Source organism: Diabrotica virgifera, chromosome 5 (assembly GCF_917563875.1).
Source record: "Diabrotica virgifera virgifera chromosome 5, PGI_DIABVI_V3a".
NCBI classification, from domain to species: domain Eukaryota; kingdom Metazoa; phylum Arthropoda; class Insecta; order Coleoptera; family Chrysomelidae; genus Diabrotica; species Diabrotica virgifera.
In genome coordinates, this window is record NC_065447.1 from 57,063,855 (window position 1) to 57,079,037 (window position 15,183).

Here is a 15,183-nt window from a genome sequence, read left to right on the forward strand (position 1 = left end):
ATTTAAAATTTAAATTTACAGGACGTTACATATATTCGTAAAGACATTTTAACGTCTGCTTATTTTTTGGAAAAATAATTTCGTTTAAATTGACAGGTAAAAGACAATTTAGATCAATTAATTTTTTTATACATTAATTTAATATTTTGTCTGTACTGTCCACACTCCAATATGAGGTGCTGTAGATCTCCAATTCTACCACAGGCGCAATATGGGTTATCACTGATACCTATGCTGTGTTTGTATGCTGGGGTTAGTGCGTGATTTGATCTAATTCTGTTTATTGTTTTTATAAATAACCTATTCGATTCATATTTAAACCATCTCTCCTTGGAAAAGGTACATTTCTTAAAACTTTAAAAAGTGGATTTAGTTGGTTTTGGCAGTAAGCCGATTTTAACAAATTTTGTTGTCATTCAGCTTATGTGCTCGTTGAATTCTCCTCTTCTGTTTGTACCCAGTTATTAATGTTGTCCATCTTGCATCTCCGTTATATATCTGCACTTCTAGCTTTATCCCATAGTGAGTTACCATCGATTTTCCGAGGCGTTTTCATTTCTGCTGTTTTGTTTCTAGCATTATCTTTTCCTCTCTGTATCAGGTCATGTTTCTACAGCGTAAGTATGTCATTATTGGTCAGATGAGTATCTTGTAAATTCTGCGTTTCAATTATTTTCCGATATTTTTATTTTACCATATTGTTTCATTCAGGCAACGTGCGGCTCTCTTTGCTATATTTACTTGATCTTCCACTTTTGTTTCGAGCTTTCCGTAGCTAGATAGTGTGATGCCTAGATATTTAAACTCCATGACTTTTTCAGTTATTTGACCCTAGAGCTCTAATTTACATCTTAGTAGATTTACTATTATAACCATGCATTTGGTCTTTTTTGGGGAAATTAAAGCATGTTAAATTTTCTAGCGGTCATTATTAAATTGGTGCAGCATACGTTTTCACTTTGAGAGATTAACATTGCGTCCTCTGCATAACAGATTATTTTAAGGTGTTTTTCTCCCATTTTTTATCCTTTTTTAGATCTTACTTTTACCAGAGAACAGCAGTTCTCGCCAGTGGCGCACACCAACATCCCCCTACACGCGACACTATATATACACGAAATTTTCGATTTTCTAAATCTGACGGAATTGAAAATTGTGCCAACTCCCATCTTAAAGTTCAGGAAAAGACACCCATTCATATGTCAACCATCCATTTTGGTCCAAGAGTGTGGATTTTACGGCCCTTCCTATTTAGGGCCTGTTTTTCGTTCTCGTCCCCAAAACTCCAACCTTTGCGGCTTCTAATAGTACTGACTGACCATTACCTTTCCAATGCATGTCTAATTTTGAAAATCGGTTATACCATTCAAAAGTTACCCAGCTCAGAAATATGACTTAATTTCTATTTAAAAAAGGGAAAATGTTTGTGGATATGTACATATGTATGTATGTGGCTGGAAAAGTTAAACCGATCTGATTATTTTTTTCTGGGTTTGAAGAGGGGGTCAGGGCCGATTCAGAACCGGTGTAGTTTGTGACTTTTGACCACCCATAAGCCAGCTATAGGATTTGGTAGGTACAAAACGGCATATTTTTTGGGGGTATATATCTTCAGTTCAAGAAGAGACAGGAGAACCGCCAATACACCAAATCAATAGTGTTGAGTTAAGCTTTCAAATGGTGTCTAAGCCGTCAGGATCAGACATACACACAACTTTGAAAATTCTGGTTTTTCGACAATTACTCAAAATTTCAACCTACGAATTGCACCAATAACTGAGCGTTTGTAGGACTCTAGACGAATTTGACGGTGTATACCTCATGTCCGGAAAAATTCGAATTATTAAGTTATAGGCTTCATAAGTATGATCAGATCTATTTCCCATGGGAAAATCGGTTTTTCAAGCTCAATAATAGCTTTCTGTAATAGCTTCAGTTATCATCCTTGACCTTAGATGCATCAGACACTACTTGTCAATATGTTGTCAATATGTTTCAAACTCATGTTTACTGATCAAAATCGGTTAAGCCGTTTAGAAGTTATTAAGCTACAAAAGTATAATAAAATTAACGATTATTCCCGAAATGATTTATGTAGTTGTAGTTGTTACGACGCTAAATTTGAGCTGGCAACGGGCAATCCGACTTCATTAATCGGCCATCCCAATAATTTTTTTTAATCTATTTCGAATAGAAAAAAGTCTAGTGTACATTCGATGGACACTAGATCATTTGGGAGATAATGCGACAAAGGTGACTATTTATAAATAAAGCTTAACGTGCCATCGAGAAAAATTGCATTCAACTTCATACATTTAATTTATAAAAACAAACTTTGAAAAACTCCTAATACAAGAATAAAAAACCGCTAAACGCCGTAAAAATGAGTGGCGTATACAATATTCCAGCTACAAAAATCTGATATGAATATTACGTGGCGAACATGTATTTTCATTTTGATGCAAAATAAAATTTTAGTTTTATTTTAAAAGATTTTTCCATAATTTTTGCTAAATTTGAAGTAAACGCGCCACAAAAGATTTTAAAAATTCAAACTGTATCAAAGTTACTCTTTTGTGGCGCGTTTTACTTCAAATTTAGCAAATATTATGGAAAAATCTTTTAAAATGAAACTCCAATTTTATTTTGCATCAAAATGAAAATACATTTTCGCGCCACGTAATACATATTCATATCAGATCTTTTGTAGCTGAAATATTGTATGCTCCACTCATTTTTACGGCGTTTAGCGGTTTTTTATTCTTCTTTTTTTTTAATAATCAAGTTTAACAATAGAGGACTCAGGGAATCCCTCTGTCTTATTCCATTGCCAGCTTCAACTGATTCAATTATTCCTAGAGGTACCTCCCTTGCATACAATAAATGGATAACGTCCTTTAATTTGACCCTGTCAAATGCCTTTTTAATGTCTACGAAACATAAGTATGCCGGTTTGCTGTATTCTAATGACTTCTCTTGAACCTGAATCATTATAAATATAGCGTCGGTGCATGCACTTCCCGACCTAAAGGTCGCAGCATATTATCATGCAGGTAGCGAATCCAGCACGTAGCGTTTAGTTTCCGAAAAATAAAAGACTAAGCTTTCAATCTAATAGCACATAAAATAACACCAAAAATATTACTCTACATCCCACCACATTGAAAACAATGGGAACCTTCTCTGGTTATACCTCCGAGGCTTCTACAATTTGCAAGCCATAGCGGATGCTGAGACTAAAGAAGATGAGGAAATTTTACAATTTATAATTCATGTCCCATCTGCTCAGCGCGGTAAAGTTCCAACGAGAATGGTTCCCTTCATACTCCAATCAGAGTAAACATGTTAATCAAAAATGAATAACCATTTTCAATAAACTTGATAAGATACCCTCAGTTAAGGAGAAAATATTAATAATAAAGATGTTTTCTTCAGTCAATAGTGTGCGTACTGTCAGTTAAATAGTAACGTGTCGCCAAACTTGCACACACATACCTAATGTAAAAATACATTATATTTTTTAAAATTTTGGAATCTATTGTAAGCGTAGAGCAATTGTAACTTTTGTTTTTAATATATATTTCAATCCTCTACAAATAGCTTCTCATGACTTTTGATGTAAAATAATTAGGGAACCAGGAATTCAACTGTTTAGATTTTTACATTAAGTTTCCTATGGCCCGTTTTACGATTCACCACTCTGTATATATAGGTACGCCATTATTAGGCGTCAACACCCTTCGGTAGGGATCTATGGAGGAGTATCACCAAGCCGCAAGCCCTTATCACTTGCAGTACCGCTCCTCCATAGGCCGATCAGACGCAAGTTTATTCCAGACCAAGAGGTAGATTCTATTGAATTTTATGCTACGACGTTGGCCTTTAATTAATTTCAAATGACCGGGCTGAGGCTCGAACCACGATCGCAAATCCACTAAGCTTGTCGATCGACTACGTCTCAGCTAACTTGGCCGTCCGATCGACAAATATAATAAATACATATACAGGGTATTAAAAAAATGGCCGTCCGATCGACAAATATAATAAATATACAGTGTATTAAAAAAAATATATGTGACACTTTTATGGATATTCTATCCCATAATGATTTTATCCCCATAATAGATTCGACAATTCGACCAATGTCGCACTAAAAATACACTCTGTATACTCACACCGATAGAAATCTGCTATAAGTCTGCATCTGAAATGTGACCTACTTGATGCCTTTTTCCTTCTCGACTCGACCTGATCTTAATTGCATTCTCCAAGGTATGATTTAATTAATTCCTAATGGATTTGAAGAAATGCATTTTTTCAAAATTTCTCCAGCGTTACCTACTAATAGTGTTCAATTGAGAAGGTAGTTTTCAATCTTTCTTCAAAGGTACATATTCTACATATTATTAAGAATCCCTGCTATCTGCCATTTCTTTTAAATTTCTTATAGAGCTGGAAGTTATGTAAACTTCTCCAAATATTGTTTTCATAGATTGAAGAATGCAGTCTGCGGCTTGAATTAAATCTACATTTATTTCGGAAGTTCGATACTTCATTGACTGTTATTTTTTCGACTTTATCAGGAACATACTACAAAATTAACTTACAATTAGTTACAAACACAACATTCACAATATTCTCACTTCCGAATATTGTCTTTTATTTTGTGAAACTAATTCTATTGGCCAAAAACTTGCTTCTGTGCGAGTGTGCGAAGCGGCACTGATTTTAGTCATTTTGAGTAATTTTTTCTTCCACATGTGACAATGAGGGCAAACTAGTTTTATTATCGTACCAGATGTTAGATGTTTTAGTGCAATCCATGTCACTTAACTTGCAAGTTTTTGTCTTATAATTAATTGACTTTTTGTTTTTGTTGATGCGGCATATTTCGAGAAATGTACCCCATTTTTTTTGTAGTTTTTTCTCTATCCAAGATATTGACATCTTATAAATTAAATGTGTGGCACGTTGTGTTGAAATGGTATGCTAATGCACAAAAATTTTTCTCTGTTTTGCTGTCACGTTTGTGCTGCGTTTTTGTTTTAACCACTGCGACGTTTGTCCAATATAAGGCGCGTTCCAAGTGACATGAAAACCGTCCTTCGTACTGCCCTCGTCATGCGCATTATAAAAAATGCGTTCCAAGCGAACATGAACGATGATTGGTATCGTACACCGTGTTGTTCCAAGCGATCCATGTACCGCTTCGAAATCGGTAACTGAACGGCCCTTTTGATACATGCCTTCAAGCAGAAACTATTTGTACTGACTTGCGCAGTTAGGATTGTTTTCATTTTTACTGGTCACTGCTATGAGATCAGCTGATGATTCAATAATAGAATAATCCACAATTTACGCTATTAGTACCTGTGAATCTTGATTTCCGTTTAAATAATTATTAATTCTTTTTTTTTTTCAAATTAATCTTATAAAAATGGATAATTTATTATTTTCTTTTTTCATAGAAGACAACGATTTAATGTCAGATATCGATCCTGGGGAAGGTTTTGAAGCTGAAGTGATGTTTAATGAACATGTTAAGTCCACTTTACATCAACAATAAATTGAACAAGAAATTGACAAAGTTATTTAAGGTCAAATTTGGCTTATACAAAACACAATTCTACATCCAATTTTGCCGTGAATAAAAAGAAAATTGACAAAATAAAACATATCCAATTGTTCTATTTCATCAAATTATTTCACTTTCTTTTACAAACCATACATTTTGTACTCGTCAAATTTGGTATTGAATAACTTTGTCAATTTCTTATTCAATTTATTGTTGATGTAAAGTGGACATTAGAAATATTAATTTCTAACCATCTAGCAAACTACTATTATAGTGGTACAGTGGTACTCGCACTGAAAATGGCTCAGGCGCAACTCGAACTTGAAATGGTACACGAATTCGTTCCAAGAGGGTTATGTACCGGTAATCGGATCGAGATCGAAAGAAAACCGTTCAAGGGCGATTCTGCGCATTAAAACAGTCCAATCGATTTCGTGGCGGTTCAAGGGATCGTACAAATGTGTCGTCTTGGAACGAACCTATACTGTCCATTACATTATGAGATGTCTCTGATTTAGAAGCTGTGCAGAAGCGGACCAGGGTCTTTCTTCTTTTAACCTTCTGATTATTTTCGAACTACCGAAGCTTAATAAAATATTTGCTAAAAAACTAATAGTGAAATATTACTCATGGTCATTTTTTTTCTTCTTTTAACCTTCTGATTATTTTCGAACTACCGAAGCTTAATAAAATATTTGCTAAAAAACTAATAGTGAAATATTACTCATGGTCATTTTTGTTTTTAATTTATTTATATGTAAGTTGAATTACAAAATCCATGCGTATAATTTGTCTTTAAAGTACCTAATAATAAACTAATTGTTAATTCTACATTACTAAACAAAGGGTGCTGATTTTAAGTTTTTTATTTTGACAAAAAATTAATAACAAAGTAAATGAATATAAAACAAAATAGGTATATTATTTGTCCTCCTAGGTTAAACAAAAATTTCATCAAAAGGCAGTTAAAGTTTTTAGTTTCTAATTTGAAATGTTTTGAGCAAATTTTACTTTTTACTTATTCTAAGCTTTATATTTATAAAGAATCATCAAATTTATCGATAACAAAATTAATATCAGTAAAACATCTAGCTAGAGTTACAGTTTATCCCAAACCCTTCTTTCAATGCGTCATAGTTTGTCGAATTCGCTCTAACGCATTAAGCTCGAAGTGACAGAAAAAACCGTACATCCGTAATTATTATACATAGAACTTCGAAAATTATGTATTCGTTGAAGGGTATTTCCATATTAAAGTGACTTATACTTATAGATATAGCTATAATTGGTTGACAATTTAGTATGGTATAGTTAGACCCAAACCCAGACATCCAAAGTGAAAGTTATCCTCCAACACCAAATTGTTCTATATGGTCCACACAATGTTCAGAAAAAAGTCACACCATTTTGAGCGTCGGGTTTGGGGGGGAGAAGGGGGAGAAATATGCAAATTCGTAGGTTTTTAGGTTTTTCGTCAATATTTCTAAAACTAAGCGGTTTAGCATTAACAACCTTCTACACAAAATTGTTCTACATTAAATTTGAAATAAAAAAGGCCCTATGCATAACCATTCTAAAATGAACGGTTCCAAAGTTACGGAGGTAGTATAGTATAATTGGTCCAAAAAAAGGCCTAACCCAGACATCCAAAGTAAAAGTTTTCCTTCAACGCCAAATTGTTCTATATGGTCCACACATTGTTCAGTAAAAAGTTACACCATTTTGAGAGTCCGGTTTGGGGGGGAGATGGGGGAGAAGTCGGTAAATTAGTAGTTTTTTTTTACGTTTTTCGTCAATATTTCAAAAACTATGCTTTAGCGTAAGGAATGTTCTGTAGAAAAATATTTTACATAAAATTTAAAACAAAAAAGGTTCTATACATAATTGTTATAAAATCAACGGTTCCAGAGTTACGGAGGGTGAAAAGTGGAGGTTTTCGATACTTTTTATATTTACCGATTTCTCTTCCATCTCCCCCCCAACCCGACGCTTAAAATGGTGTGACTTTTTTCTGAACATTATGTGGACTATATAGAACAATTTGGTGTTGGAGGATAACTTTCACTTTGGATGTCTGGGTTTTTGGTATAGTTATATCATAAATATTGCCCAAAAAATATAAAAAGTATCGAAAACCTCGACTTTTCACCCTCCGTAACTCTGGAACCGTTGATTTTATAACAATTATGGGTACAACATTTTTTGTTTTAAATTTCATGTAGAACATTTTTGTGTATAACATTGTTTACGCTAAAGCATAGTTTTAGAAATATTGACGAAAAACGTAAAAAAACTACTAATTTACCGGCTTCTCTCCCATCTCCCTCCCAAACCGGACGCTCAAAACAGTGTAACTTTTTACTGAACAATATGTGGACCATATAGAACATTTTGGTATTGGAGGAAAACTTTTACTTTGGATGTTTGGGTTAGGCCTTTTTTGGACCAGTTATACAATACTACCTCCGTAACTTTGGAACCATTCATTTTAGAAAGATTATGCATAGGGCCTTTTTTATTTCAAATTTAATATAGAACAATTTTGTATAGAGGGTTGTTCATGCTAAATGGCATAGTTTTAGAAATATTGGCGAAAACCTTAAAAAACTACGAATTTACCGATTTCTCCCCCCTCTCCCCCCAAACCCGATGCTCAAAATGGTGTGACTTTTTCCTGGACATTGTGTGGACCATATAGAACAATTTGGTGTTGAAGGATAACTTTCACTTTGGATGTCTGGGTTATGCCATCTTTTGGATCAACTATACTATACTAATTACAATACTCTATAGTTTACCAATCCATGATGCGAATAAAGATAATTTGAGACAAAAATATATTTTAAATATTAATATTTTGGCAAATATTCATATAAGTATTGATATTTATATAAACATAAATATAAATTTTCTGACAACTGTCAGATTTAAATAAAATGTCATGCAGTGATTCGCGACATTCTTAAAATCTTATATGACGTCTAAGTGAATGACGCACTAAAAAAAGGGTTTAGGATAAACTATAACCACTATTATTTTGCAAAAAGAATCGTTTTTATATACATATTTACTTATTTTTATTTCTCCTTTTTCAACCTTTTTTACGTTTAAATTTTGGCGATTATATTAATTTATTATGCGTTTTGGCTCTTAGTTTATTTTTATGTTAAGTACTCATTTCATTTATATATGGCATAATTAATACTAAAATATAATCAAAAATTCTTCGACCGGAGGAATTAAACTGGAGTGAGTTGAGTTGGACTAGGTCTGGGAGTTCTCGAGCCATATTCTCCCCAGTGTTGGGCAGTGTATTGTACATAACCTGGATCTCCAGGGCTATTGGGCGGCCGAATTTCTTCGTGGAGTCTGTCAGGCCTTCTTAATATGTATTTTGGATTAAGTATGTCGTATTTTCCGTATTCACCTAAAAGAATAATAGAAATGGATTATACAGTGGAACCCGCTTATTGGAATAGCCTTCGTGCCAAGCAAAAGTATTCCTATAACCGAGATATTCTAATAACCGATCATTGGTGGCCAGTAAAAACGTTCCGGGACCTCAAGTTTCTATTCCTTAAACAGGGATATTCCTTTAACAGCAGTGCCGGATTACCTATTAGGGAAAGTAGGCAGTTGCCTTGGGGCCTCGACCCCAAAGGGGGTCTCGCAGCCCTCGCAGGGCCCAAAACGAAAACTATAAAATTGTTAAAATATAAAAATTTGCCAAATTTTTACCTTTACCCAACTGACAATATAATCTAAACAATATGTTTCTACGAGTTGTATCTGTTTTGAGTAAACCTAAAATATTTTTATACCTAAACTGTTGAAAAACATTTCAGGTAACCTAGTAAACACAAGATTCTAACAATATAAGTACCTACAATGGGGTAAGGTTATATCAACCATAATAAATTTATTTGAATTTGGACATTTGTCACGTACATTCTATGAAGTTTTATAATTCTATTGTATATACTAAAACTTAATATTATTGGCGTTGGGTGGTTTTATTTAAACATCGATGGTTCTTTCAACCTAATATTTATATCGAAGTCATCTTTTCTTAGTTTGGTTTTGTTCTTTGGAAGAGAATAATTGTTATCGTGTAGTTAGGTGCAATAGTTGATTTTATAAATTTGCACATCATATTGATATGCAATATTTTATTTAATAACTCTTCATTTTAAAGCAGTGCCAGGGCACTTTTAAGTGATCGCCAGACACCTTAATTTTTTACTTATGTATTTATCTGTTGTGCTTGGTATAATATTGGAATTTAAGCATTTGTTTTGCAATTTAAGCATATTTAAACCAGGTAAGTTATTTTCAATAAAATGTATATAGTCCAGGGTAATACCTAAGGTTTTTTCCATGATACTTCAAGAGCAAGGACACTGAAGCGTCTTTTCGACAAGTAATGCCTATAAGAGCAAATTGTAACTATTTCCTGCGTAGGATATGTTGGCCATTTTTATTTATAAACAATTTAGTGTCAAAAAACGGCATTTTTCCTTTTTTTTTAAATCAATTGAAAACAATGAAACTTATGGGTTTTTAGTACAAACATCTTCGAGAGTATGGAAAAAGCTTTAAAATGAATTATTACAAAGTTTGATACACTCAGTTGATATTCAAAGTTTGATATACTAATGGATTATTACAAAGGTTAATATAATTGCAAAAAAGGTCAAAATTGCAAAAAAAATAATTTCGCATAACTATTGTAAAAATTAATGTATTCTTGTTCTCATGATCATTTTTCAGTGCGTCATTAATTATGACGTCATATACTGTATTGGGTGTGTCGAGACTTATTTCATGTAATTATTGACGAATCTGACAGATGCTAGAATCGTACTTAGCCATAGGTGAAAAGCTGGTGGAATTAAACTAATTAGTAATTTAGTCTATTTGATTTTTACACAATATGTTAACATGTAGGTATTTTTTATAAAGGGGAATAAAATTAAAAAGTAAACAATATTGTTAATTAAATTTATAAATATGGAAACATTAAAAAATGACACAAAACTATCCATTAATTGTGTTTTTATCTCCTTCTCTAGGTGCTGTCTCCGCTTCAAAAGTTGGCAGTCATCAGAGCGATCTTTATTTCTGAAACCGCAGCTCTAAATAATTCATTGTTATTACATCCAAACCAGTTCCTAAGGTTCTTCAGCCATGAGTTACGTCTCCTTACTATAGATCTTTTTCTTGCATAATGACCTGGAGTATTAGATATACATCTCTCATCACATGTCCCATATATCTCAGTTTTCTTCTTATTTGTTAGTTCTTCTCGTTCCTTATGCGTAAGTCTCATTACCTCCACGTTGGCTATTCTATCTACTCATGAGATATTTAGCACTCTTCGGTACATCTCAAATGTCTCTAGTCTCCTCACGCCAATGACTAACTTTTAACGAACTAAATTCTAAACCAAAACACAAAAAAATGCACAAAGACGTTGTGAAACACAAGGGAAGTCGAAATTTCAAAATTCGAAATTTCAAAATGACAGGTACACAAAATACTGACCTGAATAATAACCGTCACTTGACTCTCTGACACTTCTAAAAAATGGCCAAAATGAACGAAGTTTTCGTCAAATGTTCGTAATACGTGTATTTGATTGGCTAGAAAAAACGCGCATTCTAAATATCAACGAATCAAACGTAGGTTAGGAATAGACATCTTATGTATATAACCATTGTAATGCTGCATTATTTTTGTGTTTAATCACGGAGCTACCGCTTTTTCCGTCTCATCTAACTTAATGCATTAGAGAGAAATCGAAAAACTGTGACGCACTGAAAAATGATCATGAGAACAAGAATACAGCTTTGAAATTATTGTCAAATGATTTTTTGGTGCTTAATATGTGACAACAATTTCAAAGCGATTCATTTAATTGTTTAAATTTTATTCAAATTGTTTATCCCAGAGAGCATTTTTTGCAATAACATGTCAGAAAAAAAAAATGATGTTAGTAGGGGAAAGGTAGGTAAAGTGGAATAATTACCGATTCAAGCTTGTATCCCGGTAGAAGTATTCGTCTTAAAAGTTTGAGTTTATGGAAGAAGCCACTTACGTTATAGCCCTACGTAGTACTGTTAAGAAATTAAACTAATATATCACCACTTCGGAGAAAAACGTCAAAAGTAAAAGTGGTGTAATATTCCACTTTACCCGCCATATTGGAGGTAAAGCGGAATACAAAAACTTAAAATGAATTAATATTATTTATTCAACTAAGCATATAAACAGAGCTCAGGAACATTGAAAAACCCTCGTCTTAACTGTTTTGGTTCATTAATAATCATTTTAATGTCCTTAATGTTGTAATCTAATACATCATCTTTATTAGGCCATTTGAAATATTTTTGCGTCCTTTCCATACACTTTACAGACGCTGATTCACCTGATTTTGAAATTACTAAACCGGGAAATGTTTGTCCGTTGTACTCTACAGCTACATATATCCCTTCCTTAATATCTTCTGTTTTTATGGTAGGAATTTGAACTGGTAGGTCCAACTCTGAACCGCTGTCGGTGTCACTATAAATGCTGATGTTTGCATCATCTTCTTCTTCGCTGTCGCTTTGAAATAGTTGCTTCGTAACTTTCTTGGTTGGATTTTTTGGGGTCGGAGCCTTCAAATTCTTTAACTCTTCAATAAAAGGGGTAGAAGTTGCTACTACAGTTTTTCCTGATCCAGCCCTTTTCTTCGTTGGATTTTCGATATTTGAAGCGACCCGTGGGATAGGTAAAATATCCGCAGGACTAACAATAGTCTTATGGAGGAGAATGTCATTTGACACTGGAGTGGACGCTGATGGCAGGTTAGATGTAGCGAGTAGAGGCCCAGGACGATCAGTTGTATCTGCAGCCACGAAAACGTTTGGATCAGGTCTCTCAAACGGCCAAATACCCGTCTTCTTAAATCCTGAGATAGCTGTTGCCATACTAGCTGCCTTCAAGTAAGCTTCTCCGAAGAGAGGACCGACATCATGAATCGTCACAACTTTCCCCGGGTGGGTTCGCAGCCAAACTCGCACTGCCTGTTCATAGAAGGTCGACATGGGATACATAAATGATACGTCCAGTGGCTGAAGTCGATGTGTGCAATGTGGTGGTAGCACCAGGATGTCTACAAAGTTTTTCTTAGCAAGCTCTAAGACTTCAATGTTTTTTATGTGGGTTGAATGGCCATCTACAATTAGTAAAACCCTGTCCTCGGAGATAGGCTTCGCAAATTTAATAAAATGGTGAAACCAAGCCGTAAAGATTTCGGTCTGCATCCATCCAGAAGCATGCGTGAAAATTTTGGTATTCAGAGGAACTCCAATGTCGAATGTCAAGTGATGTCTCACCCGTGGAAAAATAAGAGCAGGAGGGATGTATTCCCCTGCAGCGTTGAAGCAAATTTCTGCAGTTGTAAGCGTACCTCTTTCAGCTGATGATAAAACTCCTACTTGCTTTTTCCCCTTTTTTGAAATAATCTTTGAAGGCTTATTTGGCACGGTAGAGATTCCGGTTTCGTCACAATTATAGATGCGGTTAGGTCTGTAGTTGTGTTTTTGGTATAAGTCTTCCAATAAATCAAAGAACTTTCCGACACTAACTGCGTTAAATGCTGACGCTCGCGCTGCTGACGTTTTTTCTGGAAGTCGAAGTGAAAGAACTGGGTGCCGTTTCATGAAACCAAGCAACCATACTTTACCAGCTTCTTTCTTCTCATTATTGAATCTATGTTCAATGTTATTTCGTATGGCAAACTCGTAGGTAAGATATTTTAAGTCAGAAATAGTTAGCCCAAACAGGCGTTCTTCCATTTTAAGAATATAGTCTACCAACATCCTCTCTTGATCTACCGTGAACACGCAACGGAATCGTCCAAGTTGCTTCACTAAACGTTCTTCTGGTGGTCGCTTTAATCTTCTAAAAAGAGTTGTCGATGGAATGTTATATTGTTTTGCAGAAGAATGAATTGATAAACCACCTTGACATGCAGTTAGAGCCTCAGCCATTGCCTTCTCGTCCCAACTCTGCTGCGAAGTCTTTCGTTTGTAAAAATTAGGCATGCTAAAAAAATGTTGTCACTTAATAACATTGTTAAACTTTTAGGAGGTAAAGTGGAACGTCATTCCGCTTTACCCGCATACGTTTCATTCCACTTTACCCGCATCAACATTTTTTCTGTACAAACACGATAGCTACTAACCAAACGTGCTAATAAGTTAAAGAAAGAGTATTTATGTCCACAAATAACCATTTTATACAATAGATAATAAATACGGTTAGAAAAACTTACCTGTTGCTGATAAGAAATTTCGTCTTAGTCACCAAATATTACAACTTTTTGTTAAAAAACAATGATCTTGTTTAACTCACATGAACATATCAATGAAAGTGCGCCATATTGAAGTAAATATTGCCAAATGTCAAAAGGTATATTGTGGTAGGAGTTACAACAAAAACCGCCAATTTTGAAATTAAATTTTAAGCTTATTCCGCTTTACCCACCCATTCCACTTTACCTACCTTTCCCCTACCAATCCACAATGAAAGAGCATGAGCTATATTTTCAACTTGGTTTAAAAAAAGTAAATTAAAAATGCATTTATTAGTAATAAATAATTATGCAAAGTATCATCAATCTTTCCTTATAAACTTTATTTTTTTTTATAAAATAAATTATTATTATTACAATTTTTTATCAATTATATATAAATAATATTACTTATTAGTTGTGCATCTAAAACAGAGTAAAAAAATAGATTTTTTAAAAAAAGTTATTCAAAAAGTTTATAAGGAAAAATTGACGATACTTTTGCATAATTATTCATTACTAATAAATGCATTTTTTTTTCCCTGTTTTTAAACCAATTTGAAAATACTAGCTCATGCTGTTTCATTTGACACCTGTAAAATTTTTATCACCTATTAAGCACCAAAGAACCCTCATTTGACAAAAATTTTAAAGTTGTACACTAATTTTTATAATAGTTATTGTGAAATAAATTTTTTTGCAATTTCGACTTTTTTCGCAATTATATTAACGATAATGAACTATAGTGTAGTATAGTTGATCCAAAAGATGGCATAACCCAGACATCCAAAGTGAAAGTTATCTTTCAACACCAAATTGTTCTATATGGTCCACACAATGTCCAGAAAAAAGTCACACCATTTTGAGCGTCGGGTTTGGGGGGGGAGAGGGGGGAGAAATCGGTAAATTCGTAGTTTTTTAAGTTTTTCGCCAATATTTCTAAAACTATGCGGTTTAGCATGAACAACCTTCTATACAAAATTGTTCTACATTAAATTTGAAATAAAAAAGCCCTATGCATAACCCTTCTAAAATGAATGGTTCCAAAGTTACGGAGGTAGTATAGTATAACTGGTCCAAAAAAAGGCCTAACCCAAACATCCAAAGTAAAAGTTTTCCTCCAACACCAAAATGTTCTATATGGTCCACATATTGTTCAGTAAAAAGTTACACCATTTTGAGCGTCCGGTTTGGGAGGGAGATGGGAGAGAAGCCGGTAAATTAGTAGTTTTTTTACGTTTTTCGTCAATATTTCTAAAACTATGCTTTA

General features: G+C 33.9%; 2 protein-coding genes across 2 annotated transcripts in view; both read right to left on the reverse strand.

Annotated features, from left to right (window-relative positions):
* Positions 1-6,304: 6,304 nt before the first annotated feature.
* LOC114339015 (uncharacterized) overlaps positions 6,305-15,183 on the reverse strand; it is a 77,071-nt gene continuing 68,192 nt past the window's right edge. Inside the window, exon 7 of the mRNA XM_028289642.2 lies at positions 6,305-9,002. Within this exon, the coding sequence (XP_028145443.2) occupies positions 8,815-9,002 (188 nt within the window). The 3' untranslated portion in view covers positions 6,305-8,814. The remainder of the gene's footprint in view (positions 9,003-15,183) is intronic.
* Positions 11,580-14,137, reverse strand: LOC126885035 (uncharacterized). The gene is made up of 2 exons (XM_050651458.1): positions 13,896-14,137; positions 11,580-13,666 (listed from the first exon to the last, which is right to left on the reverse strand). The coding sequence occupies exon 2, from the start codon at positions 13,663-13,665 to the stop codon at positions 11,833-11,835; it is 1,833 nt and encodes a 610-aa protein (XP_050507415.1). The 5' UTR covers position 13,666; positions 13,896-14,137; the 3' UTR covers positions 11,580-11,832.